Source organism: Mustela nigripes, unplaced genomic scaffold (genome assembly GCF_022355385.1).
Source record: "Mustela nigripes isolate SB6536 unplaced genomic scaffold, MUSNIG.SB6536 HiC_scaffold_148, whole genome shotgun sequence".
Classification (NCBI taxonomy): domain Eukaryota; kingdom Metazoa; phylum Chordata; class Mammalia; order Carnivora; family Mustelidae; genus Mustela; species Mustela nigripes.
In genome coordinates this window covers 6,223,433-6,250,875 of record NW_026739562.1, presented here as the reverse complement: position 1 = coordinate 6,250,875, position 27,443 = coordinate 6,223,433, and the positions used below count along the sequence as shown (strand labels likewise).

General features: G+C 46.2%; 1 protein-coding gene across 1 annotated transcript in view; it reads right to left on the bottom strand.

Annotated features, from left to right (window-relative positions):
- The window catches only part of LOC132008356 (exostosin-2), a 140,383-nt gene that overhangs the window by 110,220 nt on the left and 2,720 nt on the right, over positions 1 to 27,443 (bottom strand). The window contains exons 2-5 of the mRNA XM_059386872.1: positions 18,668 to 19,233; positions 17,612 to 17,701; positions 12,424 to 12,540; positions 854 to 1,049 (exon numbers count right to left, since the gene is read on the bottom strand). Of these exons, the coding sequence (XP_059242855.1) occupies positions 854 to 1,049; positions 12,424 to 12,540; positions 17,612 to 17,701; positions 18,668 to 19,203 (939 nt within the window). The 5' untranslated portion in view covers positions 19,204 to 19,233. The remainder of the gene's footprint in view (positions 1 to 853; positions 1,050 to 12,423; positions 12,541 to 17,611; positions 17,702 to 18,667; positions 19,234 to 27,443) is intronic.

Here is a 27,443-nt window from a genome sequence, read left to right as displayed (position 1 = left end):
CACACGTGCTGATAACCATTTTTCCTGTCTAGACAAAGGTTACTATAAATACTCCTGCTCACATCACCACCGTTATCAGTCAGACATTCCAGAGGAGATGCAGCACTTTCTGAGAGAAAGTATTTTAACAATCTCAGCATGGCCCAGTTCTCTTTGGAGATGGGGGGGTGGTGGAGGACCACACCAGCTCCTTGCTATTTCTCCTTGAACTATTTTAAATATTTCAGGGAACAAAACTCACTTTCTCCTTTCCTTGCCCCCCTGCCCCTGGAATGTCAAGCATCCTACTTATGCTTAAAATATCCCCCAAAGGACAAATCTTCCCCAGTCGTATGGAAACAGTGGCATGGCCACGACCCAGGCAAAGGACATGCTACCAGTAGGAAGGACATGGCGAGGGTAGCAAAACGCCAACAGACAAAACAGTGACAAAAAATGAAAACCTTCCATTCCCAGGAAAAGCAGACTGCGGCCTCGTGGGCCTGCACGTCGGAGGGTACAGGCTGCCCCCTTCGAGCAGGCGATCTCTCTGGACGGGCTTACAAATACAGGGGTAAAAGTGAAATACGGTTGCCCACTCTGGCCACATGACTTCTCCCCAAGGCCACAGTGGTTGCGGCTGTGGAGGGCGACGAGCGTCCAATGGGAGCGGGAGCACTCAGAGGCCAGAAAGCTCTGCACACACAGAAGGCCGGCCGCTGCCACTCCTCAGGGCCCGCGTGGCTGCCAGGGAGCGGGGCTACGTCCTCGTCATCCCTGGGGCGGATGCCCTGGCAGCAAGGGGAGAACAAGGCCTTCTGCTGGGGGCATACTGCTTCGGGAAGGGCCCCCTCCCGGGCGCAGGGGCGCTCACCTGCAGCACCTGGGGGTACTCGTAGACCTGGTGCTCGCGGCAGCGCCTGCGCACCCAGGGCACGCCCTCTGACAGGTTGGTGCACTTGTCCAGCACTAGCACTGACTCCGCGTGTTTGGCCTGCAGGGCTTCCAGGTCTTCTCTGTACTCGGAGTGGACAGCCATCTGAGAGGACAGCAGGAAGTACCGCCGGGGACTGCAACAGAGCAAGAAGCGTGACTGGAACGTTGCCCTTGGCCCGCAGGTCAGGGTACGACACACTCGGACGTTCGATTTAGGGCAGGAAGTGGGTTCTCACGGGTCTTTGCAGGTCTCAATTTTCTGGGCAATCGCCCTCTGTGGCATTGGTCAGTATTGACAGTATTATACAGCGTGAGAACCTAAGGTCTGGCTCAGTCACATGCCTTCATGAAGATCTGACTGGGGAGAAGTTCTTCAGGTTTTGAGGAAACGCCTGTAATACGCCAAGCTTGGAGAGCAAGCAAGAAATCCATATGTGCATGGAAAAAGAGAAGCTGAATGGCTGTCTACTTGGAAGAAACACCAACGTGTTACCATGAGTCGTGGCTGAGGTATCTAACATGAAAAGGAACTGAGAGCTGGCTGCATCCTTCAGATGGGAAGAGAGGGAAACAATGGGCAGCACCGGGGGTAAAACCGGAAGAGGTGAAGGACTGCTTCCGGCTACTGAATGGCCTCCTTGGGCTACGGAGGTGCTGCAGGGAAGACAGCCTCCATCCCCAAGGCCACCCGCACACAAGAAGACTGAATTGGTGTTGAGAATAATGAGTGGAAAAAACTATCTTCACCAAAGGAGGGAACCAGTCTTCACATCTGGGTAGCAAGGATGTCTAAAAGAAAACGGAGTGAAGAAAGGACTTCCATGGGTCTAGGGCCATTGAGATCTTCACAAGAGACAAAATACACGAACACAAATTTAGTAAGCCAGAAGTCAAAGGGGAGTTCTGGGGGAGACCAGATGGTAAGGAACTCTCTCCTAGAAGGCAAGATTCCCACAGGGCAGAGAGGTTACGGAGCATAAACACTACATAGGTTGAGGGACCAGTAGCATTCACCATCAAAGAAATGAATAATATAAAGCAGGATCCAGGAAGAAGTGAAACACCCCTCAGACCTAGAAGCAGTACTCACATGAATCTACCCCCCACTGGTCTGAACCAGGGAAAGTTCTGGGGGGTGGTACCTCTCACAGACAATGCCATCAGACAGGCGGATACAAGTCTGCACATAAGAAAGAACCAAAACCTATACTCTGTGACCCCATCTCTCTCACTTCCTTTTTTTCTTTTTTTCTTGCACTGGGAGAAAGGAACAGTAATTTTTTTAGGTTTCTTATATTTATTTGGAGGTTGTAGCTAAAGAACACCTTACCCATACATCCACAGCTGAAGAACAACCATTCTCTGATTGAAAAGGTCATCATGGTTTACCCAGCACTGAGCTTCAGGTCCCAAACACACAAGGCAATGAGTGGAGAAGGGGAATGTTCCCCTTTCCAGCCAGCTCAGCTACAGAAACTCCAGAAAACACAGCAACACAGCCCCACACACAGCTAGATGGCCTTCAAATCCTCAGAACCCTTTCTTCTGGTAATTCTTTAAGCGGCTGAGCTACAAGCAAAAGGTACTTCCCCCATCCCAGTTAAGAAAGAAAGGGACAGGGCAGCCTGGGTGGCTCAGAGGGTTAAGCCTCTGCCTTCGGCTCAGGTCATGATCTCAGGGTCCTGGGATCGAGTCCCACATCGGGCTCTCTGCTCAGTGGGGAGCCTGCTTCCTCCTCTCTCTCTCTCTGTCTGCCTCTCTGCCTGCTTGTGATCTCTGTCTGTCAAATAAATAAATAAATAAAATCTTAAAAAAAAAAAAAAAAGAAAGAAAGAAAGAAAGGGACGGGCACATTCCCTAAATCCTTGAGAAAGCAAGTAGCCACAGGAGGCCATGTAAATTAGACTAAAATTCAGCTCCTCTGTTAGACCAGCCATATTTCAAATTCTCAATGGCCATATGTGGCTAGAGGGCACCTAACAGCAGAAATATAGATGTCTCCCATCGCAGAAAGGTCTGCTTCATTGAGCTGCCCTTGACGGTCATTCAGACCCTGAAGACAGGGGAAAGTAAGTGGAGGTAGGAAAGACATGGAGTAGAACCTATCAGGGAGTGAGTCTGGATCAGCTGCGCAGATTGGTTCCTCTCATCCTGCACAATTTCCCCCTAAGTTACGATTTATTGAACAATATGCTGAATATTTATAGCTAAAAGTAGTCCTTCTAGACACTGAAACAGACTCTTGGATTCTATTCCCTGAGCCTCAGCAATGTTTCTCTTGTAAAGCATTAATTCACAGAGAGATGCCGTGGTGATGGGAAGATCACACATTAGAGCACTTGCAGATCACCTCCAAGTGAATACCATCTCCCTGCAAAGTATTTCTGCAATCAAACTGGTCTGTTTAAACAAGAGAAAGGACTTACAGGCAAACTCGCAAGACAAGCAGGGTTTAAAACCACCTTAAGAATGAAACCTATTTGGAAATGAAGTAGACTGGGTTTTTTTTTTTTTTATTTCAAATCAGAAAACTTCTCATTAACAAGTTATAATGAAATCAGCCATACATCAAGTTAGAGCTGAAGGACCTTAAAGGTTTTTCCAATTCCTAAGACACTGGTTCTGTGATGGATCTCATGGGGTACTGGTATTTGCTGGATGTCTCTGGAGACTTTCTCTTCAAGTAGAGCTGCTAGCATAAAGCTGGCGATGCTCTACACCATCTAGAATAAGAACAGATATGCCAATATCCCAGAAGGTGTCCTTGTAGAAGGGTGCAGAAGGTTGGAGTTCTAGAAAGAAAAGAGAGTTGTACTGCACAACGTGGGTGGGGCCAGAAATGGCCCAGCCAGAGTGCTGAAGCCTTTCTAGGGTGAAAGCGTCTACTTGGGAAAGAGCTGGGAGGTGGCCCAATGCAGCCTATGAGAGCCCTGAAGGGGTACCCGAGGTTTCGGCACTGGGGGCAGGGATAAAAGGAGCCATGGCAACCCAGGGGGACGCTGAAGAACAAGTGAGGTTAGGAGGGCATGTGAGAATCCCAGGACAGAGTGTTAGAGCCTGGACTGGCTGAAAAGGGTACCGTGCTGGGCGGAGGGTGAGAGCAACGGTACCAGCACCCTACTGTGGGGTGCTGCAACCCCAGAAGGCAGCGGAGGGTAAGTCCTGGGGCGAGTGGGGAGAATACAGCAGTGGGAGCACAATGTGGGGGAGTCAGGGTCTGAGGGGAGATGGAGGCAGGGGCGGCAGGGTTGGTTGGTTACACGCAAGAGGGCTGAGCAAATCAGTAAAGATATTGAGGATAAATGAGAGCCAGATCGCTCCCTGTCGGAGAACAGAGCGACAAACAGGCAATGGGAGGAGACCAGAGCAGCGCTCCGGTGCTGGATGGATCTGCAGATGGTGACGTGAACTCACGGTTTTCAGTGTACACAGTCAATATCAAGACTCTCCATCTACCCAGATACAGAGAGAAATACCGAAGCTCAAGACGCTCCTGGGGAAAGAAGGCCTCCGGCTGAGTCCCCCTGGTGAGAAACAAAGTTCTCGTTCAGACATTCGGCCGCCAGGATCCTTGGATCCCCACTCTACCGTTACTCCGTGTTCAGCATGACTGTGCAGATGTGCACAGGAGTCTAGAAACGGCTCCCCCGGCTCGCATGCTCGTTCTCCCTGACCCGACAGATGGCTGAGGGAGTGTGCCCATTTTAGTTTTAAGCAAACAAAACTGTAAGGTGGATTTGTTTTTCTTTTAAGGACTAAAATTACTAGCTAGGACTTTCATGTTTCCTCCCAGCAGCGCTGAAACCTAAGTTTAAGTAAAATCATGCTGAGAACTTGAAGTCTCCCTCAATAGGAACAGTGGTGAACTCCCGATTTGGTTCCTTTTAGAGAGACAATGACAAGAATTCCAGCTGAGCCCAGCGCAGCTGTGAGAAGAAGCTATCAATAGCAACAATCCTCAGCTTCCCATTGAAAAAAGATTGGGAGAGATTTAAAATAAAAATAAAAACAAAGCTCTCACTACTCTGCGGAGCCCTCAAGAGATGTGGGAATTCCCTCAAAAAGCAGCTCTCACAAACAGCCACAAATCCAAAGGTCTGGCCAGAAGGTCACCCACACTGCCTCCTCCCAAGTGCCTGGAAAGCACGAGGAGTCTGGAATCTGCCTTTGCCGTTTTTTGCCCTTTCTTCTTCTCTTCTTCTTTCTTTCAGAGAGAGAGGGGCATGCTGCTTATAAAAGAAACACCAGGGCGCCTGGGTGGCTCAGTGGGTTAAGCCTCTGCCTTCCACTCAGGTCATGATCTCAGGGTCCTGGGATCGAGTCCTACATCGGGCTCTCTGCTCAGCAGGGAGCCTGCTTCCCGAGCCTCCTCCCGCCCTGCCTGCCTCTCTGCCTACTCGTGATTTCGGTCAAATAAATAAATAAAATCTTAAAAAAGAAAGAAAGAAAGAAAGACCACAACCTCAGGGCCAAACTGCAAGCTGGAGGAAAGCAGAGTGTGGGTCCGGCCAGTGGCAGAAATCCACAGACCAGTCAGCAGAGGGACGCGGGTGCCCCGGGCAGCCCCTCGCCACCCGCCCCCTCCCGGGCAGATTTACTGGTCCTCCCCCCAGTTACTGCATGGAGAACTTCAGAGCCTGAGACCTCCAGTGATCTAGTTGGAGATCTTAATTTCCAGTCTAATGATACATAAAAACTAGGGAGATTAAGTTACTAAGAAAATGCCACCACCACGGCAGTTTCAATCTCTGGAAGAAATCGACTGAAAATAATTTTTGCTGTTCAGAGGTGGTTTGTTTTCCTCTGTTTTATTAGCTGAATCTTTGCTTTTCAGTGGGTATTTTCCTATGTCACATCTGAAGGGAAGGAAGAGTCCTAAAGCAATTAGCCGAGAGCTGGATTATACTAAAGAGATTAGATAAGAAAGGGAGCAGAGTTCAAGCAGTCTTCAAGAACAGAAACGCCCAGAGGCCACCAAGCTGAAGGGATGGCCCTGACCCTCCCTGGCTCCCTCAAAGCCTCGCCTGGGCTTCCTCCCCCCTAGCTTAATGTCAGGGGGACCCCACAGTCTCTGTTGCACCCTGGGCACTGCAGAGGTTTCTGGGCTCCCGCAGCCTCCACCCTTTAGATGCCAGGAGCATTCCATGCAAAACAGCGCTAGCACAGCAGGTCCAACTGCTCTCCTCTGCAAGGCTGGCACTTGGCTGGTGTATGGGAACTTCTGTTTTAGGGGAGCTCCTACCCTCCCCAGAACTGGTAAGAGTGGCTGCTGTGCCCAAACTGCCTGTACAAACAATATGGTTTATGTTGAACACTCTCTTTCCTTCTGCAAATCTGAAACATTAGCACACGCCAAGCAGAGACTGTGCGTGTGATTAGCTCTCGATGAAAACTGGGGGCGCAGAGTCTCTGATGAGTGCCCTGGTGAGCCACAGTCCGTACATGCTGTGGCCACTCGTTGCTGGGGGGGTTAAGCACATGCCAGGCAACTGTGTGACACAACTGGGGGGACCTTGATGCCTGCACCCTGTTACCTTGGACTCCATCCCGTGTACCTTGTCCCTTTGCTGACTATGCGTTGTCCCCTTGAGCTTTAATAAATCATAGCCATGAGGGGGACTATATGCTGAGTCCTGAGCTTCTTGGCAGATCACTGAAACTGGAGGTGGTCTCGGGGACCCCTGACACACATGCCCCTGAACTCACAACAGTCCGTATATTGCCAAATATCCCTGGGGAGACAAAAATCAACCCCTTCCCCTGTTGAGAACCACCAGCCTAGCAATGCTTGGTTCTAACAGGCCTTCAATAAAGGTTTGATCTGAACTTCAGTGAACTGAATTAAACAATTTTCAGAACAATTTCGGGTGGGGGGGAAGCAAAAGGTTCAGAAACAACTTTCAAAAACCACACAACTGACTTAAATTTAAGTAAATGTTCACAGAAGGAGCAAGTAGAGAAATAAAATCATTTTTCTAAGTTCAACTGACTTTTCCCAACCATTGTAGTTTTATAGTATCTACTATAATGTATTTATCTTATAATATCTATTATATCTAGTGCTCCGTAAATATGCCAAACTAAGATCCTAGATATGCGACAGAAACTTGTACCTCCCCAAAGGGTACCAGCTGGGCTCACTCACACAGGTCACCCTTTCTCATTACAGAAATCTAGTCTCAAAACAGCACTGGGGCTAAAATTAACAAGTCAGGAAACAAATGTTGGCGAAGATGCAGAGAAAGGGGACCCGTCTTACACTGCTTGTGGGAATGCAAGCTGGTGCAGCCACTCTGGAAAACAGCATGGAGGTTCTTCAAAAAGTTAACAAGAGAACTACCGTACAACCCAGCAATTACACTACTAGGTATTTTATCCAAAGGATACAAAAATATTGATTTGAAGGGGCCCGTGTACCCCAATGTTTATAGCAACAATGTCCACAACAGCCAAACTATGGAAATAGCCCAGATGTCCATCAACAGATGAATGGATAAAGAAGATGTGGTATAGATAGACAATGAAATACTATGCAGCCATTAAAAACTGACCTCTTGCCATTTGCAATGACATGGATGGAACTAGAGGTTATTACAGAGTAAAGTAAATCAATCAGAGAGAGAAAATTATATGATCTCACTCATATGTGGAATTTAAGAAACAAAACAGAAGAGCATTGGGGCAGGAGAGAGAAAAGTAGAACAAGATGAAATCAGAGAGGGAGACAAACCATAAGAGACTCAACTATAGGAAACAAACTGTTGCTGGAAGGGAAAAGGTTAGGGGGATGGGCAAACTGGGGGATGGGCATTAAGGAGGGCGCGTGATGTAATAGGCACTGGGTGTTCTATGCAACTGATGAATCACTGAGCTCTGCCTCTGAACCTAATAATATACTATATGCTAATTAACTGAATTTAAATTAAAATTTTTTAATTAAAAGAAAACACAGCATTGAACTATATCTTTTTCTCCAGTCTCTTCTCTAAGAATTATTTTGTATTTTCATCTTGATGATCAAAAGAAAATCGGTACAGGCATATTTTTGTTCATATTTAATGATAATACTGCTAAGAGTTTTTCAACATCCAAGTTTGTATTTAGTGGGCTAATGGGAAGATAGGAAGACTTAAAATGTAAGTCATGTATAATGAAAGCACAGTAAAATGCTAACTGCAGTCCCTAAGTGATGGGTATACAAATACTCACTGTACTGTCACTGCTCTCTGGCTTTAAGATTTTTATAATTTCTATTATAATTTTAGAAATTATAATTGTATAATTTTTATAAACTTATAAATTATAATTTTATAAATTTTATAATTATATTTTTATAGTGAAATGGTAGGGAAAAAATCTGTATCAGATGAAGATAAATGATGTCACAATATGCTAAAGGGAAGCACCCTAATCACTCAAACATAAAAAGTGGTAGAGAGAAATACATCACCACCCCACAGGCAAACAGCATAGGCATGCCAAACCCCCAAAACCACAATTAATTCTATATTCACCTTAAAAGACACAATCCAGTTTCAATGAAAAAGCCTCAGCTATCATATTGTTAATGTGAATATTATTAGTTTTGTACATTTCTTTGCATTTAATTTGTAAATCTATTTTAATTTTGAAGTCATATAAGCACAAATAGTTAAAATTGTTTTTTACCTATATTTACTCAAGTTGCATTATTTAAAAAGTAGTCAAAATTCAAGGGACCTTGAATAGACCAAAACAAAAACCAAAATCTTAAAAAAAGAACAAAATTAGAGGACTCACATTACCAATTTAAAAACTTACTACAAAGCTACAGTAATCAAGATAGTGTGGTACTGGCATAAGGACAGACACACAGACCAATGGAACAAGAATGGGAGTCCAGAAATAAGCCTATATACCTATAGCCAGTTGATTTTCAACATGAATGTTAAGATCATCCAATGGGAAAAGAACAGTCTTTTCACCAACTGTTGCTAAGACAACTGGATATCCACAGGTAAAAGAAGGAAGTTAGACTCCTACCTCACACCACATGTAAAAATTAACTCAAAACGGGTACCTGGGTGGCTCAGTCGGTTAAGTATCTGACTATTGCTTTCGGCTCAGGTCATGATCTCCTGGGTCCTGAGCTCAGGCCCCACACGGGGCTCCGTGCTCAGCAGGGAGTCTGAAGATTCTCTTCTCCCTCTGCCCCTCCCCTGACTCCTGCTCTCTCTCGCTTTTTCTAAAAGAAATAAGTAAATCTTTTTTAAAAAATTAACTCAAAATAGAGCAAAAACCAAAATCTAAGAGCTAAAATTAAAGCATTCTGAGAAGAAACCACAGATTTAAATTTTGTGATCTTGGATTAATCAAGGATTTCTTATTTATGACACCCAAAGTACAAGGAAAAATAGAATAAATAGAAAAACAGAAAGGAAAAATAGATTAATCAGACTTCATCAAAAGGAGAAACTTTTGTGCATCAAAGGACACCATCAAGATAGTGAAAAGACAACCTACAGGATGGGTGAAACTATTTGCAAATCATACAACTGGTAAGCAACTAGTAAGTAAAATATATAAAGAATTCTTACAACGCAACAAAACCAAAACCCAATATTTAAAAAAAAAAAAAAAGTAAATGATAAGTAACCAAGGCAACCTGAAAAAGAAAAACAAAACTGAAGGTATCACAATTCCAGATTTCAAGCTCTATTACAAAGCAGTAGTAATCAAGAGAGTATGGTACAGGCAAAAAAAAACAGACACACAATCAATGGAACAGAATAGAAAACCCAGAAATGGACCCACAACTTTATGGCCAACTCATCCCTGACAAAGCAGAAAAGAGTATCCAATGCAAAAGATAGTCTCTTCAACAAATAGTGCTGGGAAAACTGAACAGCAACATGTAGAAGAATGAAATGGGACTACTTTCTTACACCACACACAAAAATAAATTCAAATGGATTGAAGACCCAAATGTGAGACAGGAATCTACCAAAATCCTAGAGAACACAGGGAGCAACCTCTTCAACCTTGGCCATAGCAACTTCTTACTGGACACGTCCTTAGAGGCAAGGGAAAGAAAAGCAAAATGAACTACTGGGCCTTCATCAAGATAAACAGCTTCTGCACAATAAAGGAAACAATCAACAAAAAACTGAAAGGCAACCTATGGAATGGAATAAGATATTTGCAAACAACATATTCAATAAAGGGTTAGTGTCCAAAATCTAGAAAGAACTTATCAAACTCAACACCCAAAAAACAAAAATCCAGTCCAGAAATGTGCAGAAGACATAAACAAACACTTTCCCAAAGAAGACAAAGAAATAGCTAACTCTCTCTCTCCCCCCTCTCCTTAAAATAAATAAATAAATCTTTAAAAAATAAATACACCCACTGGAGTATATTCCTTAAAAGAGTAAATTCTATGGTGAATGAATATATCTCAATTTAAAAAATAACAAAACAAATCAATTCTGGAAGTCCACTAACAGAAAAATCCAGAAAGTAAATCTAGGCAATAAGTTCATGAACTGTCCGGCTCTCTTTGTACTTGCCTAACAATAAAAATATGTTTCAATCTCACCTTATGTAAATAACAAAATCTGCTACATCTAAAATAGGTTTCAGAATTTGGTTACCAGGCTACACAGTAGGAGACACATACACAGGAGGGAAATGCTTCACTTTGGAAAAGTTCTCTTATTTCTCCAAGAACCTATAAAGGCTTCTTTTTTTTTTTTTTTTTAAGATTTTATTTATTTATTTGACAGGGAGAGATACAGCGAGAGAGGGAGCACAAGCAGGGGGAGTGAGAAAGGCAGAAGCAGGCTTCCACTGAGCAGACACTTAACAACTGAGCCACCCAGGCGCCCCCCCATAAAGGCTTCTAAGGGGAAGTTTGGGATGTTTTCCAAACTATTTCCTTAAGACTCATTTCTGAGACCAAATGCTGTGTGTGGATTTTTAAATCTCACCTTGTGTGATCTTTCTAGTGTGGCAATATACAAATCAGTCACCTTCATGCGTGAGCACACGGCACACAAGAGTACCATCATCATCATCATCACGTCTGTTTAAAGCTTATTGAGATTCTCACCAAGAATTAGCACAATTTCTAGGGCGCCTGGGTGGCTCAGTGGGTTAAGCCGCTGCCTTCGGCTCAGGTCATGATCTCAGGGGATCGAGTCCTGCATTGGGCTCTCTGCTCAGCAGGGGGCCTGCTTCCCTTCCTCTCTCTCTGCCTGCCTCTCTGCCTACTTGTGATCTCTCTCTGTCAAATAAATAAATAAAATCTTAAAAAAAAAAAAAAAGAATTAGCGCGCAATTTCAAACCAACTACATCAAAAAAGACTAGACAAGATGCCCTGCACACCCAAGCTGCCAGCCCTTTTCACTTAATTCACTCACATGTCAACAATATGAACGGATCATGTGATATGCATAGCCAACACGGCAGTTAAAAAACAGACCTGGGGGCAACTGGTGGCTCAGTCAGTTAAGTGTCTGCCTTTGGCTCAGGCCGTGATCCCAGGGTCCTGAGCTTGAGCCCTGCACTGGTTCTCTGCTCAGTAGGAAGCCTGCTTCTTCCTCTCCCTCTGTCCATACTCAAGCTCACTCTCTCTCAATTTAACAAATAAAATCTTAAAAAAAAAACAAAAAACAAAAAACCAGACCTGGCACTAGCCTTACTGCAAAATCCAAAATCCCAAGCAAAGAGGCCGTGAGCAAGTTATTACACCGTGGCCCAGTGACTGGTACCGTAGGAGAAGTGGAAGCTGCTATGGGGGTATAACGCAGAACCAATCCGGGGGTTAGCAAAGTCCCCTTGGAGTGAGAAGTGCTCAAGTTCAACCTAAAGGACAAGTAGGTCATCAATCTGATGAAAATGAGGAAGAAGACTTCCAGACCACGGAAAGATTTTACAGCCCCCAAAAAACCCGAGAGAGCAATGCTCTTTCTACAAACTAAAAGTGGGGTGGGGGAAAAGCTAGAGATGGAAAGAATGAATGGTCACGTGCCAGAGGGTCTTGAAAGACATTTTAAGGGGTCTGGGCTTTATCTGAAGGGAAGTGGGTAATCAGGAACAACCCGGTTGTGGGGGCAGCAAGACTAGAGGCAAGGAAACCAAACAGGGGGCTGTTTCCAGATCCAAGGGAGAGATGACAGTAAGCTGGTGTCGGGCGGGGGCAGAGGACATGGAGAAGAAGGCAGATCTGAGAAATATTTAGGAGGGACAATCAAAAGGACTTACTCTTCTGGAAGAGAGGGAGAGGAAGAAGGAGTCAAGAACACCCCAGGGATTCCAGATCTGGAAAGCTGGGTAGCCGGCACCGTCCACTCACTGAGCCAGAGAAAACTGAAGGAGAAACTGGGGTGGGATGGGGTGGGGGCGGGGGTGGGGAAGACGGCAGACTCCAAGCCCCAGGCCTGTAACCGAGGCTTCGGCTCTGGACACCAACCGCGCAGCGCTCGTCGGCACCTCACAGTGCACCTGGCTGGCGGGATGTCCCTTACCCTGGTCCCTTCTCGGGAAGGTCCACCTCTGCCGACAGCGGACTGTACACGGGAATGCTGACATCGTAGCCTTGCCGGTAAGTCCACGTAGAAAAGCCACCACCAGCCAAGAGAGCCCTGAAAAGCAAAGGGTTTTGTCAAACAATGAGAAAGAAAGGCCTTCATTTTGAGAAGCTCCGTGGGAAGGGAGAGGAGTCCCCAGGTCAGTAATAATACCAACAGAGGCCTGCTTCCTGTCTCCTGTCTCTGAAGACATCATGCTCTGTGTTTCACATCCAACACCTCCTGGACATCAGCTGCGTGCGGTCCCTGAGTTAGCAGCCTTCTTCTGGGGGCCTAAGCAGTCTTCCCTTTTCCATTTTTTAAAAACACATCACAGCCCAGAGGCCACCCTGTAAACAGCCCCTCTGCTACCTTATTCAGACCCCGTTCAGTTCTTCCCGAAGTCCTACCCCACGCTGCAACACTCACACCAGCAGGAACAGACGACAGGTCGGCAGGGGAAGCCCAGCTGGGGCAGTCGCTCACTGACCCTCTGGCCTGAATCTCAGGCGACAATGGTCACAGAAAGCACGGATGACAGCAAAACATCTCATCCGGTGCTGCACACGCCTGCCCCCAGTCCCTTGCCCTGGGCAGGTCTCTCCAGTGTTGTCCAAGGGCTGTCCCCCAGCTCTCGCCTCCACTGCAGCTCCTCAGCCCCCGCGCAGGAAGCAGGAACCCAGGATCAGACCGTTAGTGCCTCGCCTGCACTTTGCATGCACTAGCTTTATTCTCCTTAATCGGAAAGCTGTGAACATACTGTTTTAATTGGAGCCAGCAAGTAATACAGCGACACTTCATCAGAGAAAGGAAGCAGGTGGAGATCACACCAACTTTTACTGTTATTCTGTCCCCAGGGTCCCAGATCCATCAAAATCACTTACTGGGGCAGAGTTTTGCCAGTTCCACACATCGTACAGTCTGAGCCAAAACGTCTGAACTGAGAAACCACATTTTTTGCAATATTGATTGCTACCAATCCTCTCCCTGCCCTGTTGACAACCTCCATTCCATTTGAACACGACCAGTTTAAGTTCAAAGATTTCCCAACCACCCCTGGAAATCCCAATCTGTTTGTTTAAGCTTTCTGAAACCAAGAACTGGTTAGTGAGGTAATGTGCAGGCTAAAGACCTCTCCAGCTGCCAGTCTCCTCTGGAAAACGTAGCAGCTCTCCTTAGTACCAGCATACGGTCTGATTTTTCCTGATTAGCATTCAGCAATGAATCCATCCACCAAGAACTTGGGCTGATTCCATGACAGCAAGCAGACTGCAGGGGAACGCATGATCTCTGTGCAAACAAACAATCACGAATCCAATACACAGGTACCAAGCAGCCCTGGTGAGCCAGGGTGGGGGGGTGACGAGGCAATTACACCCACAGCCGCAGAGCAGAGGGGAACGCACATGGGGCCAGAAAGGAAGCAGGTGCGTATCACACCACCTTGTACTGTAATTCTGTCCCTGGGGCCCCAACGTTCCTCTGTTCCCGGAGAGCAAAGTGGGAGTTATGCACGGGGAGGAGGAAAGCATGCAAATGGAAGTAGGTCTTACGTCACAGATAACACTCGAGATCTCTACTTACGACCTCGGCAAGAGCTGGGACTGTAATTAGCTAAAAAGACCTCACACCTGCCCCGCTACTGGTAAGACTCGGACTTCAAGTCCCTGTATCTTCTTCTGCCAATGACTCCATAACATGCTAATGGAGACCACAGTGTGAGCGTCCCTTGCTCTACAGAGTATGTGTTTTGCGTTGAGTGCAAAGTTCCCTTCTGAAAAGCACACTGTTTTCCTATTATGTAGCCCCAAATCAGAGATCAGCTCCAAAGCTGCAAGAGACTGAACAGAAAACTTGCAGTGAAAAAAAGCATTAATCTGATCATCAGACTGATGCCAGGTCAAGTGTTACGTCACTCGAAGTGTCCTCTGCCTATTGCCGGCCTTCTTGACACTAGGACATGTCCTCTGTCACAGAGCCCTCTGCACAGCCTCACGCACTCCACCAGCCCTGCTCCGGGTTGTCCTCAGGTGCTCCCCGGTCCTCCTCCCATCTGAGTGTCCACAGGGCCTAAGCACAGCTCGTCTGCAAGCTCATCCTTTGCTTTCTTTTGAACCATGCATGCAATCAGGCTGGCAAACCCCTCAAATGCAAAGCTTCAAATTTTGCCAAAAAAAAAAAAAAAAAAAAAAAAGCTAACCAATTCTATTAGTCATCCTTATTTGTGTACTGAATCAAACAAATATAAAAAAATATGTATGAGACAAGTAAATCTAAACAATGGCTAGATATTTGGTGATGTCCAGGTTCCTATTAATTTTTAGGTGTGAAAATAGCAGTATATATATTTTTTTAAGATTTTATTTATTTGACACAGAGAGATCACAAGTGGGCAGAAAGGAAAGCAGAGAGAGAGAGAAGAGGAAGCAAGTTCCCTGCAGAGCAGAGAGCCCAATGTGGGACTCGATCCCAGGACCCTGAGATTATGACCTGAGCTGAAGGCAGAGGCTTAACCCACTGAGCCACCCAGGTGCCCCCCAGTACAGTTATATTTTTAAAAAATCCCTTATAGCAGAGAGATTCAAATGGAAATATTTACAGATGTAATGATATAACACCTGGGATTTGCTTCTAGATAACCTGGTGGGGGATGGGTAGGAGTACAAATGAGTGGAGACCAGCCCTGAGTTGATAATTACCAAAGCCGGAGAGAGGGACATGGGTTGACCTTACTAATCTCTTTTCTTACACAGGTTTGAAATTCTCCATAACAAGTTAAATAAAACTCACACGAAGTAGAAATCTGCGAGAGATGTGTACAAACAAACAATAAGAAAAATTGGCATAATAATATTGCAGAACATATATGAGAAAACAAAGATTGGTAAAATAAGGCACTGAAGAGGTATAATTTGCTCCCACTTAAAATGGGTGTACGTGCACACATGTGTGTGTATGTGCATGTATACTACAGACATATGCACACACATATTCATACTTGTTTGTGTATAAATCCATGGATAAAAGGCTAGAAAAATACATTGTATTTGAGGACAGGGATGACCTTTCAGTAAGGGAATGAAAACAGAGGAGGATTTCAAGCATATGTTTATATTTTACTCTTTATATGTTCGTACATTGTTGCAATCTTGCACAAAGAAAGTATACAAGTATCATGTGTAGGATTTTTAAAAATTGGAAGGGAAGTAAAAATAGATTTAAGCAGCACAAAAGATATATACGCTGAGCAGACATTTCCTTCTGTCCTGACCCTTTCATCTCCCCAAGTAAAATCATCCTCAAGCAATCACACCTATGACCTTAGACTTCAGCAGACCCTTGAAGCAGTCTAATCTGGCCTGCCTGCTTTCTAATTTCCAAATAACCCAATAGGCAGCTCTTGCTAAAACCATTCTGTCCTCATGGTTCTTGAATCCAGGAACAAGGACAAATGATAGAAAAAAACGGACACACACAAAAAATCTACTCTTCCCTCCAACCAGAAGACCACCTAGGTTTCAAAACAAAATTTCCCACATGCTCAGACAAAGGAGGACTACACAGTGATTCATTACTTGCCATAGTATTGCCTATAATCACTTACAAAAATACATGCACAGGGAAAAAGATTTAACCTTCCTGATCCTTAACACCTAACCACTAGCCAGAACTCAGACTTCTGCCTGAGTACTTGACACTTTTCCCATAGAGAAATGAAACCCCATTTAACATGTGCACTTGATAAAAATAAAATCCTTCTCCCATGCAAATACATATACCAAAATGTCAGCAAAAAGTGAAATGTCCCAAACAGAAATAAGTCCTTCTCAAAATAAACCCAGAACAGCAGGTGAAGACACAACATTCCTAACAGCTTTCTCTTCCCTTCTCTGTTCCCTGAAGGATTTCACTTCCCCAGAGCAACCAAATCCATAAAACAGTAGCCCACTCAGGAACGCCGGGGCTGCGGGCCAAACCAGGGCTCACCTTGTGTTTGGCTGGTTTCTATAGAATTTGTGTGGCCCGACTGCCCTCTATCGACCAAGATGCTTTCTACATGGAAGGTGGCAGGGGCGGGGGTGTGCAGGGTGGGGGCGGGACGGGCAGTCCTGGAGTGCAGGTCTCTTCTAGTGATAATTGTATTTCCAGACAGAAACACAACACTGACCCTACATAATTACTTAAGGCAAAGAGGGCTTGGATTTAATCTTGCAGGGAAAAGTAGTACCAAGTGTAGATTTTCATAAATGATGGTGTTGGCCTTTGTGGGCTGAGAACACCACGGGCCTCAAGCTACTCTCTAACCATAACACTGATTTTAAGAGTGAAACATCAACTGTAATAAAATGACTTATGAGTGAGTTCTGATGTCAGCTTACAACACTGCTGTACCCTGAGTATTGCCCGGGACCCCCATCTTGGGCCTCACTCTTCTGCTCTCCTCAAAGCCTTGAGCCCAGTACTAGAAGAGGAACCGCATCCCACTCCTGCGCCTCCTGGAAAGCCTCCAACCCAAGCAGCTCAGTCGATGTTGAAAAGGGCTGGTAAACAGAGTGAGCAGACTCGGAACCATAACCCTGCGATCCCAACCACCCCACACCCCGCGTGCTGTCTGGAAGGTTTGTTAGGAAGAGAGGAAGGAAAGAAGGGAGTGGGGGCCAGGAGGGGAGGACGCTACTGACCGAGGCGATGTCGAGTAAATGAACCGGAGCGCCCTCGTTCCCCAACATGACAGGCTGTGAGCGTAACTGTCACACCTCCGCGTCCCCTTCCTACAGCAAGCTATGGCTCTGCTTTTCGCAAATGCTCCCAAATTTGGACAGAGCCGACACAAGGCACAAAGCGGGCCTTGGGGGTGGGGTGCTACAGTAAGGAGAGAAAACCCAGACCGAGAAAAAAAGATGATTTTTTAAAACACTGCGCTACAACGTAAGTTCTAGCTGGTGCTCCCCAACAGAGTAAAGCAGGTCCGGTCTCACCACATCTACATCTCAAGGAGGGAAATGCCTAGGACATTTTAACAAACAATTCTGACTGCACAGTCTATCCCACTAGGCTTAGACAGAGGACTTCCCACCAAAGAAAGGGTCTTGCATTTCCTTAATCCTCATAACCCCATCACAGGCACAACCTCAAATACACTCACCTGTCTCTGGGGACATCCAGAGCCGTGTTGTAATCTGGGGGACCTCCAGGCAGCATGTTGAACAGCAGGTGGTTTGTACCTCGATCCCACCTGGTAAGAAATGAAACATGCCTGGGAATTCACACGTCAACGGTGAAGAAACAGAAACAAAAGTCAGTTACTGGAAGACAAGCCGCAAGTATCCCCAACCCCAAACAGGGCCACTTCTCAGGGCTGCAAAGAGAATTCCTAGAAATTCTGAGAGTACACCAGGAACTAGCCTGGCTCCTGGAAAGAAAAAACAGGTGGATGTGTCCTTGGAGCTCGGCCACTACAGGCGTGCCTGGGACAATGACAACCTGAAAATGATCTAAATGTTCACCACTTGGTTAAAGAAACAAAAAAGGAATACAGAAGGCTGCCTGAGTACATCACAGAACATGTGTAAAATGGAAGGCTGTACAACCCTTAAAAATTACATAGTAAACTAATACAAAATTATCTAGAAATATATTCATAATGTATTGAGGAAAAAAGGCAGCCCAAGCGCAGAGAATGTGTAATTCCACTTCTAACAAAACACATACATACACATGCACATGCATCTATGTCATACAAAAATGTATATATACATGTGTATATTTTATAAAACAAAAACAGCTGGGAAGCAACATCATTAAGGCAGCAACATGGAACGAACCTTACATGCTTCTTCTTGCTTACCTGTATTTTCAGACTTTTTACAGTGAGCATGTAGTCTTACATAAGTCATAAGGTGTGGGGGGAGATTTCAATAGAACAAGAAAGCTATGGGAACATGAGCCATCCTTAGATTTTAAACTCTAAGATGGTGGGAGCCCCCAGCAAAAGCAAGGATGGCAAAGCACTTTACAGAGTACAGAGCCGAAGGGCTTCCAGCCCTGGCTTCGTGCTCCAAGCTGGTCACGCACACCCAGGCCTTCCCACGAGGCAAGAGACAGCAGCTGGAGGCCAGCTCCCGAGGAGAACCATGCCCTCTGCCCGTCCTTCCCCTGAGCTCCCCGAAGGCCCTGGCTCCCGTGCGAACGTGCTACGTACCTAGAGAGCTGGGCCAGCGCCTGAGCGGTCTCCTTAATGCGGAGCGTGTTCTGGTTAAGCACGTCGATGGACGGGACAAACAGGCAGGCCCGGCTGATGTCATCGGTATAGTAGTCGCTGTCGGAGATGGCCGTGAGCAGGTCGTTGTACTCCCGGGAGATGGTGTTGCTGACCGGGACACCAGAGTCATCCACATACTTCTTCAGAGAGTAGATATACACCTTGATTTTGTTCTTGGGGTTGAAGCCACAGCGGTAGACATCGAAACACGTGTGCATCCTGCAGCTGAGATCGCCGCGCTCGGGGAGGGGGCTACCGGCCGGCAGCCTGACCACGGGCACGTCGCGGACACTGCGCTTCTCCACGTTCCAGTCACTGGAGGACTCGATGGAATGGGGCCAGAACTGAAACACGCCGGTGGCAATGAGGCCCAGCAGGACGACGGAGAAGAGGGTGATGTAGTAGATGCGGTGCTTGGTCTTCATTCTTGGGATGAGGGCAGGACCCCGGATATTGTACTTGACCGAGGCACACATAATGACACAGACAGCCTCTTCCTCCCACTCCTGGTTCCGGGGGAGACACACAAGAAAAATGAAGCAGTTAGGGGAGCAAGCGACCCCTGAAAGGACTGTTTGACTTTCAGCATACTTCTTTCTTTCCCTGAAGCGGTTTGAGGAAATAATGAAAAGGGATTTTGGACCCTTCCTGTAAATATATACGAATGTATATTCGTGTATTAAATGTGTGCTATATGTTATGTTTCATATTTAATACTATACATACTTAATACAAATATTGATAAGTATAACTATATCCTATAAATATGTATTAGATGAAAGCACAAGTCATAGATGTGTGTGACCTAGGAAGACGGGCGCTGACCAAGGAAGAAAATCAAAAAGTAGAATAAAGACAATTGTTTTGTTTCTAAACACGTGGCTAACATATGGGGCACCTGGGTGGCTCAGTTGGTTAAGCAGCTGCCTCCGGCTCAGGTTATGATCCCAGCATCCTGGGATCAAGTCCCACATCGGGCTCCTTGCTTGGCGGGAGCCTGCTTCTCCCTCTGCCTCTGCCTGACACTCTGTCTGCCTGTGCTCGCTTGCTCGCTCTACCTCTCTCTCTGACATATAAATAAATAAAATCTTAAAAAAAAAAAAAAGAAAAGAAAAGAAAGCGTAAGTCATAAATGTGTGGGGCCTAGGAAGACGGGCCGCTGACCAAGGAAGAAAATCAAAAGTAGAATAAAGATAATTGTTTTTTTTAAATATTTTATTTATTTATTTGACAGAGGGAGATCACAAGTAGATGGAGAGGCAGGCAGAGAGAGAGAGAGAGAGAATCAGGCTCCCTGCTGAGCAGAGAACCCGATGCGGGACTCAATCTCAGGAGCCTGAGATCATGACCTGAGCCGAAGGCAGCGGCTTAACCCACTGAGCCACCCAGGCGCCCCAAATAATTGTTTTGTTTTTAAACACGTGGCTAACATATGGGGCGCCTGGGTGGCTCAGCTGGTTGAGCTTCTGACTCTTGGTTTCGGCTCAGGTCATGATCTCAGGGTAGTGGGATCGAGCCCCACGGGCTCCACGTTCAGCAGGAAGCCTGCTGGAGATTTCTCCTCCCACTGTCTAAACAAATAAAAATCTTAAAAAAAAAAAAAAAAAACAGTTGCCTAACATGAACTGATGCTTCCACTAGACAAACTGACTTTTGGTTATTCTAACATCTGCGTTCACTTGTTCAGTCACCCCTGTGAGGAGCGAGCACCGACCACGCACACGGCAAGAGACGAGGGAGAGAGCGAAGACGCCATCTTCCAGGAACTTTTTTTCTACTGAAGGAGGCAAGACAAAGCTACGGCAAAATGCAAAATGGAAAAATACCACTAGGAAAGTATCAGTAAGGTGCCAAGGACTATTGGGCTAGATTACTCTTTAATCTTTAAATAAAATACAGGGATGTTTCATAATGGAGATGACGAAGCGACACATTCAGATGGAAGGAAGGAAGGAAGAAAAGCGCAGGGAGCCCGGGAGGGAGGGAAAGGCAGGTCAATGTGGTGGATGAGTTTCCAAAGGCGGATGCCAACAATTCGTCACATCTTTGAATGTGCATGCCACTTTTCTAATAAGGTAGACTCTGTTTCTCTTCCCCCCTGAATCTGGGCTAGCCTTGAGACTTGCCCTAACCGGGAGAATGTGGCAGAAATGACGTTCTCGGGCTTATGAGCTGAGGCCTTAAGAGACCTGGAGCTGCTGCTTTTGTCCTCTGGGAACCCGGCTGCCGTGCCATCAGGAGGCTGGGCTCCCAGCTGAAAGTTACCGCAGGGAGGCCCCAAAAGAAAATGAAGAGAACACACACGAACCATCCCCAGCAAGAACCCTGGGCAAATCCCTGGTAGTTATTGTTGTAAGGTCACCGGAGTTTGGGTTGGGTTGTTATCTGGCAACACCTGAATGGAACAGCCAATAAGCATCCCTGACCGATGTAAAGAAGCTTCTTAGTCCTCCTCTCCAAATACAGACCTTCGCTGTAGACCACAGCTTCAGACCCTTCCCAAACAAGCCCCTCCATCGCATGCCCAGATACTGCGTGGGGAGGGCAGAGCCACGGACGGTCCCCCGTGTCACAGACTTGCCACGTCACTGCAGTAAGCTGCTTCAGCAAGCCACGTGTCCAAGTCCCAGCCTACAAAATGGTCCCATTCTACTCACTGGTCTTTCAGAAGAGCTATTAATAAAAAGGGAAATAACTGAAAAGTTCACAGACCATCTTCAAGGTGAGCAACCATGCTTATCTGGCTAAATGGCGCTCTCCCCCATCACTGCCCGCACTGCCTAGGTGCCAGGATACTGCCGAGCCTTGAATGCTGCAATCACACCAGCTTTGGAGGCAAAATGTAAACAGTTATGAAAGATTGCAACTTGTACCACTTGCAACCATCAGTTGGAACCTAAGAAATTTGTTTGTCACAGACTAATGCATGAAGGTGCATACGTTTTTAAGTTTACACATTATCATCTTTGGGGAACCCTGCATCAACCATTCACATATGCTCATTGATTCATCCAGGACAGAAATATGGGCATGAGAGCGCATTTCCTTTTTTTTTTTTTTAAGATTTTATTTATTTATCTGACAGAGAGATATCATGAGTAGGCAGAGAGGCAGACAGAGAGAGAGGGGGAAGCAGGCTCCTAGCTGAGCAGAGAGCCCGATGTAGGGCTCGATCCCAGGACCCTGGGATCATGACCTGAGCCGAAGGTAGAGGCTTAACCCACTGAGCCACGCAGGCACCCCGAGAGCCATTTCCTTTTTTCTGTCTTTCTAAGAAACAGCCCCCCCCCCCCAACCACCCCAGTAGCTTTCTTGGTGCACTGCGTCTCTGTGGGAGCTAAAAGATAGGAAGCCTCGGGGCAAATGCACGCAAAGAGCTGCCCACTCCATGGCAAGTCTGAACCCCACAACAGGCTCTCCAGATCCCTTTATCCCCTGGATCAGTGGTTCTCACACCCAAAGGGCAAATATTGCAGAGGCAGCTTATTAAACCGGAGTCCTCAGCCCCAGTGCAGGAGGTGAGTCCTAGCCCCTCTAGAACAGAGTCACAGATGCGGGAATTTTAGCAGGTTCCTCAGTGTTTATTTTGAGCCATCCTCTTTGAAATATTGACTGAAATTAGACAAACTACCTTTTAACAAAGTGGCTTTCACACTTTTTTTTTTTTTTAACTAAAACCTACACGGAGAAATACATTTTATACTGTGACCCAATACAGACACAGGTGTGTGCATTTGTATTTTAAATAACAGCTTCCCAGGGGCCCCTAGGTGGCTCACTTGGTTGGGCAGCTGACTCCTGACTTCAGCAGAGGTCAAGATCTCAGGGTCCTGAGATGGAGCCCATGGCTGGCTCTGTGCTCAGCGGGGAGTCTGCTTCAGGATTCGCTCTCTCCCTCTGCCCCTCCCCACTCACATGCATGTGCTCACTCACTCTCTCTAAAGTAAATAACTACATCTTTTAGTTATTTAGTTATTTAAAACTAAAAGCTTCACAAAACAATGTTTAACCTTAATATACAGTACTAGCCACAAAACATGTTAACAAACACGGTATTTTTCTATTCCGTTATTCTACTGTGTTTTAAAAATGCTGGCCTTACCTACTAGATGAATTTTATCACCCAATAATGGGTCACCCACAGTTTGGAAAAAAAAAAAAACTGATTTCATATATAACATATATATATATAAAACAAAACTGGGATTAATGGAACAAAAATAGAATCTACACATGAGCTTACAAATGTTCATGAGTTACAGGCTACGTAAAACACACTACCACAACAAAATAAACCCAAATTGAAGGAAATAAGTAATAAACAAAAACCACAGTAATTAACTAATTAAAAAAATAGGATCAACAGAGCTAAAAAGTGCTTTTCAAAGATTTTTTTTTTTAAGATTTATTTTAGAGAGAGTGTACACGTACACGATGGGTAGAGCAGAGGTAGGGAGTCACAAGCAGACTCAGTGTTGACCATGGAGCCCAACATGTGGCTTGATCTCGCAACCCAAAATCGAGCTGAGCTGAAAGCAAGAGTCAGACGCTTAACCAACTGCACCACCCAGGCACCCTTAAGAGCTGCCTTTTCAAAAAGGCAAGTACAACTGACATTTGATATAATTCTGGTAGAATTAATCAATATAGAGGGGGGAAAGCAGAAATAAATATCTAAAATGAAAAGGGAAACATAACTCTAAATGCTGCCTGTATTTAAAAGATAAGATGATGTCAATGAACTTACACCAGTATATTTGAAAACAAACCTGAACAGTTGTTTAACATCAAAGAAACTGAATCAAAACTTTAAAAACCTTCCTAGAAAGAAAATTCCAGGCCCAGAAGTTCAACTGCACATTCAAGAAATAAATCCAATTTTACACAAATTATTTCTAAGACCAGAAAAAAAAGGTAAAACACTCCCCAGCTTCTGTTAGGGTGGTTCTCAGAGTACCTTGGAGGACTCCAGGAGGACCCCATGACCCTTTCAAAGGCTCTGAACTGTTTTAATAACTTGGACAGGACTTTTTCACTTTCATTTTCGAGGCCATGTGATGCATGTTACTGCAAAGACTGACTGCAGAAGTAGATAAGGGAATCCAGCTGTCTTCTGATAAGTTTTTCCTAATGTAATGAAAGGTACCAATTCACAGATTCAAGATGCTCACATCCAAGCAGAATATATACCAAAAAACAAACAAACAAACAAAACAAAACAAAAAAACCACCTAGATATGTAAAAGTAAAACAATTAAAAAGAAAGCTAAAGAAAAATGTTAAAAGCAGCCACAGGGGAGAAAAATCTATCCAAGGTCAATTAAAAAACTACATGTAACAGGCAAAACTATAAAATAGAAGAGAGATCTCCATGACATCTGGGCAGACAATCATTTCTAAAACAAAATACTGGAAATGGAAACCACAAAAAGGTAAAATGATAAATTCTGTGTTAAGAAAAGTTAAGAACTTCTGTTAATCAAAAAACACCATACAGCAGTAAAAAGAAAATCAATAAGCAAGGCAGACCTGCAATCCGTGTAATCGGCAAGGACTAACAACATGAATAAAGACTGCCTCCAAAACAACAAAAACAAACAAAGAACAACAAAACAAACAAAAAGGAGAAAACCGGACAGAAGACTTAAATAGGAATTTCACAGTCAAAACATAAAATCGGCAGAGCAACATCTGAAAACATTTAAGCTCATTAATGCTCAGTAAACGTGTAACCACAATGAGACCCCGTCTAGCCGCCTGCACAAGAAAACCGGACAAGTCTGACACCACCTTGTGTGGGCAGGACCGGGAGCCACTGGCCTCTGCTGGTAGGAGTCCCCAGTGGTCAGCAGAAGGGCTGGCCAAAGTAGGGGCTAATGCCCCTATGTTAGAGTCCCAGGCATCACACTGCGCTTCCTACTTGTCATAGTTTGGTCCCCCTGTTCCCCCACCACCACCACCACAAAAAGAACTAGAGGTAAGGATGAAGGTGCAGGGAGTTTCCTTACTTGGGAGGTGATCTCAGACAGCCAGAGTAACCAACAAGGAGAGAGAGACACAGAGCCAGGGACAGCCAGTCAGGAGGGTGACAGGGGCTCTAAGGAGTCCTAGGAACTCTTGAAGGACCACAAGAACTGTACCTTGTCCCTCAGAAGGATGAGAGGCTAAGGCGCGGATCTCCCAGGTCCCACACACTACTGCTCAAGGTGGTCTGGTACTGCCATCAGCTCATATTCTGTGACAACAACCCTCAAAGGTCCGGATCCTATCCGATGTGCCTTGAGTCTGATAAAGAGCGGCTGCTGCGAGGAAGGACTGGGTGAACATCTGCTCATACTTGAAGGGACGTTGCCAAGTCCTCTTCAGAGAGACGCAGCCTCCCTCTCGATCCATGGGATACGGGTCTGAGCTCCGCTCTCAAAACTGGGATGAACCGTGATTCTTCCATTGCAATAGTGACATCAGCCTTCCACTTGCCCACCCTTGGTTGGTTTGTTTTTTTCTTCTGGTTACACAAGTCAAGCAATACCTTCATTAGCCACCCCACTACACTGCTCTTAGGGATACCGTACCCTATTAACATCCTCGTGGATCAACACGCGGCTGCAAGTCGGGCTTTACCGGCTGTTGTGGGGATCGCGTCCACCACGCCACTGACAGTCGGCGCCACCCCATCCTCTGCTATTTCAGAATCCTCTCACACTCGAGGATATGTGGGAACCCAGTTCCACAATCAGATCTAAAGTCCGTTCTGGCCTACGGGGGATGGCCCACACGGAGCTTCTCGAAGATGCTGGCCTCCAGTGGGCATTGCATGTTAATTCCAGAATTAAAGAAGTGAGTCCTCTGGGGAACATGGGCAGGTGTACATCTCTGGCCTCAAATAAGAAATGTATTTCAAATCTCCACCCCCGCATACCTCTGATCCCTTCTGGAACACTCTCCCAAGATAGCTCCGGCATCTCATTCCCTGCAGGGCAGGCACTACTGACATCTCAAGCCAGATCGTCCTTTTCTGTGGGGAGCCAGAAAGAACCCCCAGTTCTGACAATCAAAACTACATCCAGACTTTGCCAAATACCCCCCGGGGAGGCAAAATCACCCCTACCTGAGAACCAGTGGTAGAGACCATGGCCATGTCCGAGTTCCAAGGAATCTGTCCAGCAACATACTAGGACTGGCTCAAGCTGCTCTTGCAAGGTCATTACATCCCGAACCCTGAGTGAATGGTCCCAAAGCGACACGGCCGGTCCCAAACAGCTTCACGGACCACCACTACCCCACTCTTCACCCAGCACCCTCCAGAGTCACTAGCGCATGTGTGCCCCCAGCTCCTGCTGGTTCCCAGGAGCCAGGTCCTGCGACTCTTCCTGTACAAAAGCTCTTGGTCCAGCAGCAGGGACTATATGTCCCTATTTGGCAACAGGGAGGAGGGCGCAGATCTTTTTTTTTTTTTTTGAGGGCGCAGATCTTCAGAGGGTAAGTCCCACCCTGCAGGGCGACAGCCTAGGGCAAGGTCTCTGCACCAGGTCCAGGAAAGGAGAGGCAGATACTTCCGCTGGCCCCGGGGAGCTAGGGAAACCGGGGAGTTCAGAGTTCTCCGTGCTTCCACCAAACACCTCCAGCTCGGGTCTCACCCCGACTTTGGCAGAGGCCACCTGCCAAGGCTGTACATTCAGCCTCCTCGGCAGTTCTGCCATAATTATGATTACATTCTGGGCCTGATTTTCAGCAGCCCGGCCTGTGGCCGTAGGAGATGCTGGCACAGAGCCTTCTGTTACTCACAGTGTGTCCTGGGTTGACAGCCGGCTGATCTGAGCAGGAAGGACCTTACCTCAAGGCTGGAAGAGAGCTGACAGGGACAGCCAGCTCCATCTGCCTGACCATTACTATTGTCCACATCCTGCCCACGCACTAGAGCTCTGGCTTTCCCCTCCATCTGAATCACATCCCACCCACCGCTGGCGAGAGTTGTTCAGCCGGGATGCTGGAGAGTACCAGAGGTCATCGACAGCCGCGGATGGGTCCTTGCTGCCATCTGGGGCTAAGGGAGTCCAGCCTTACAAAACTATTCGCAGGGTCAGCTTTCTAGAGCCACTTCTAGTACCAACTGTCTTAGTTTATGTGCTACCAAATCAAGGAAAAAGCCACTGGAAAGCAGGGAGCTTGCAGAAGGTGAGTCCAGAGAGCCAGAGCAAGGGACGAAGAACAGGAGTCAGGGAAGAATGGAAAGCCATGAGGGTTATCATACCGAGCTGGGGAATGCGGCTCAGTCCTCTGCAGAACTGCGGAGAACACACCCCAGAACTGTCCCTTTGAAGGCTAGGGAACGACAGCATCCATGCTCTGAAGGCCATCCCCTACTGGTTAAGGGCCATCCCAGATGTAAACTCCCATTTCTGAGATATGCCTACACAGCCTAAGCAAGCTCCCGTGGGTCTTTGCCAAAGAGCTGAGAGATACGGTGAGAACATGAGGTGAAGTAAAACCATTTAAAAATGAGGGGAGAGACACCTGGGTGGCTCAGTTGGTGGAACGTCCAACTCTTGGTTTCAGCTCAGGTCATGAGCTCAGGGCTGCAGGGCTCTGCACTCAGCAGGAAGTCTGCTTGGGATTCTCTCTCCCTCTCCCTCTGCCCCTTCCCACTGCTTGCACTCTCTCTTCCTCTCTCCCTCATAAATCTTAAAAAAAAAAGAAAAAAATCTTAAAAAAAAAA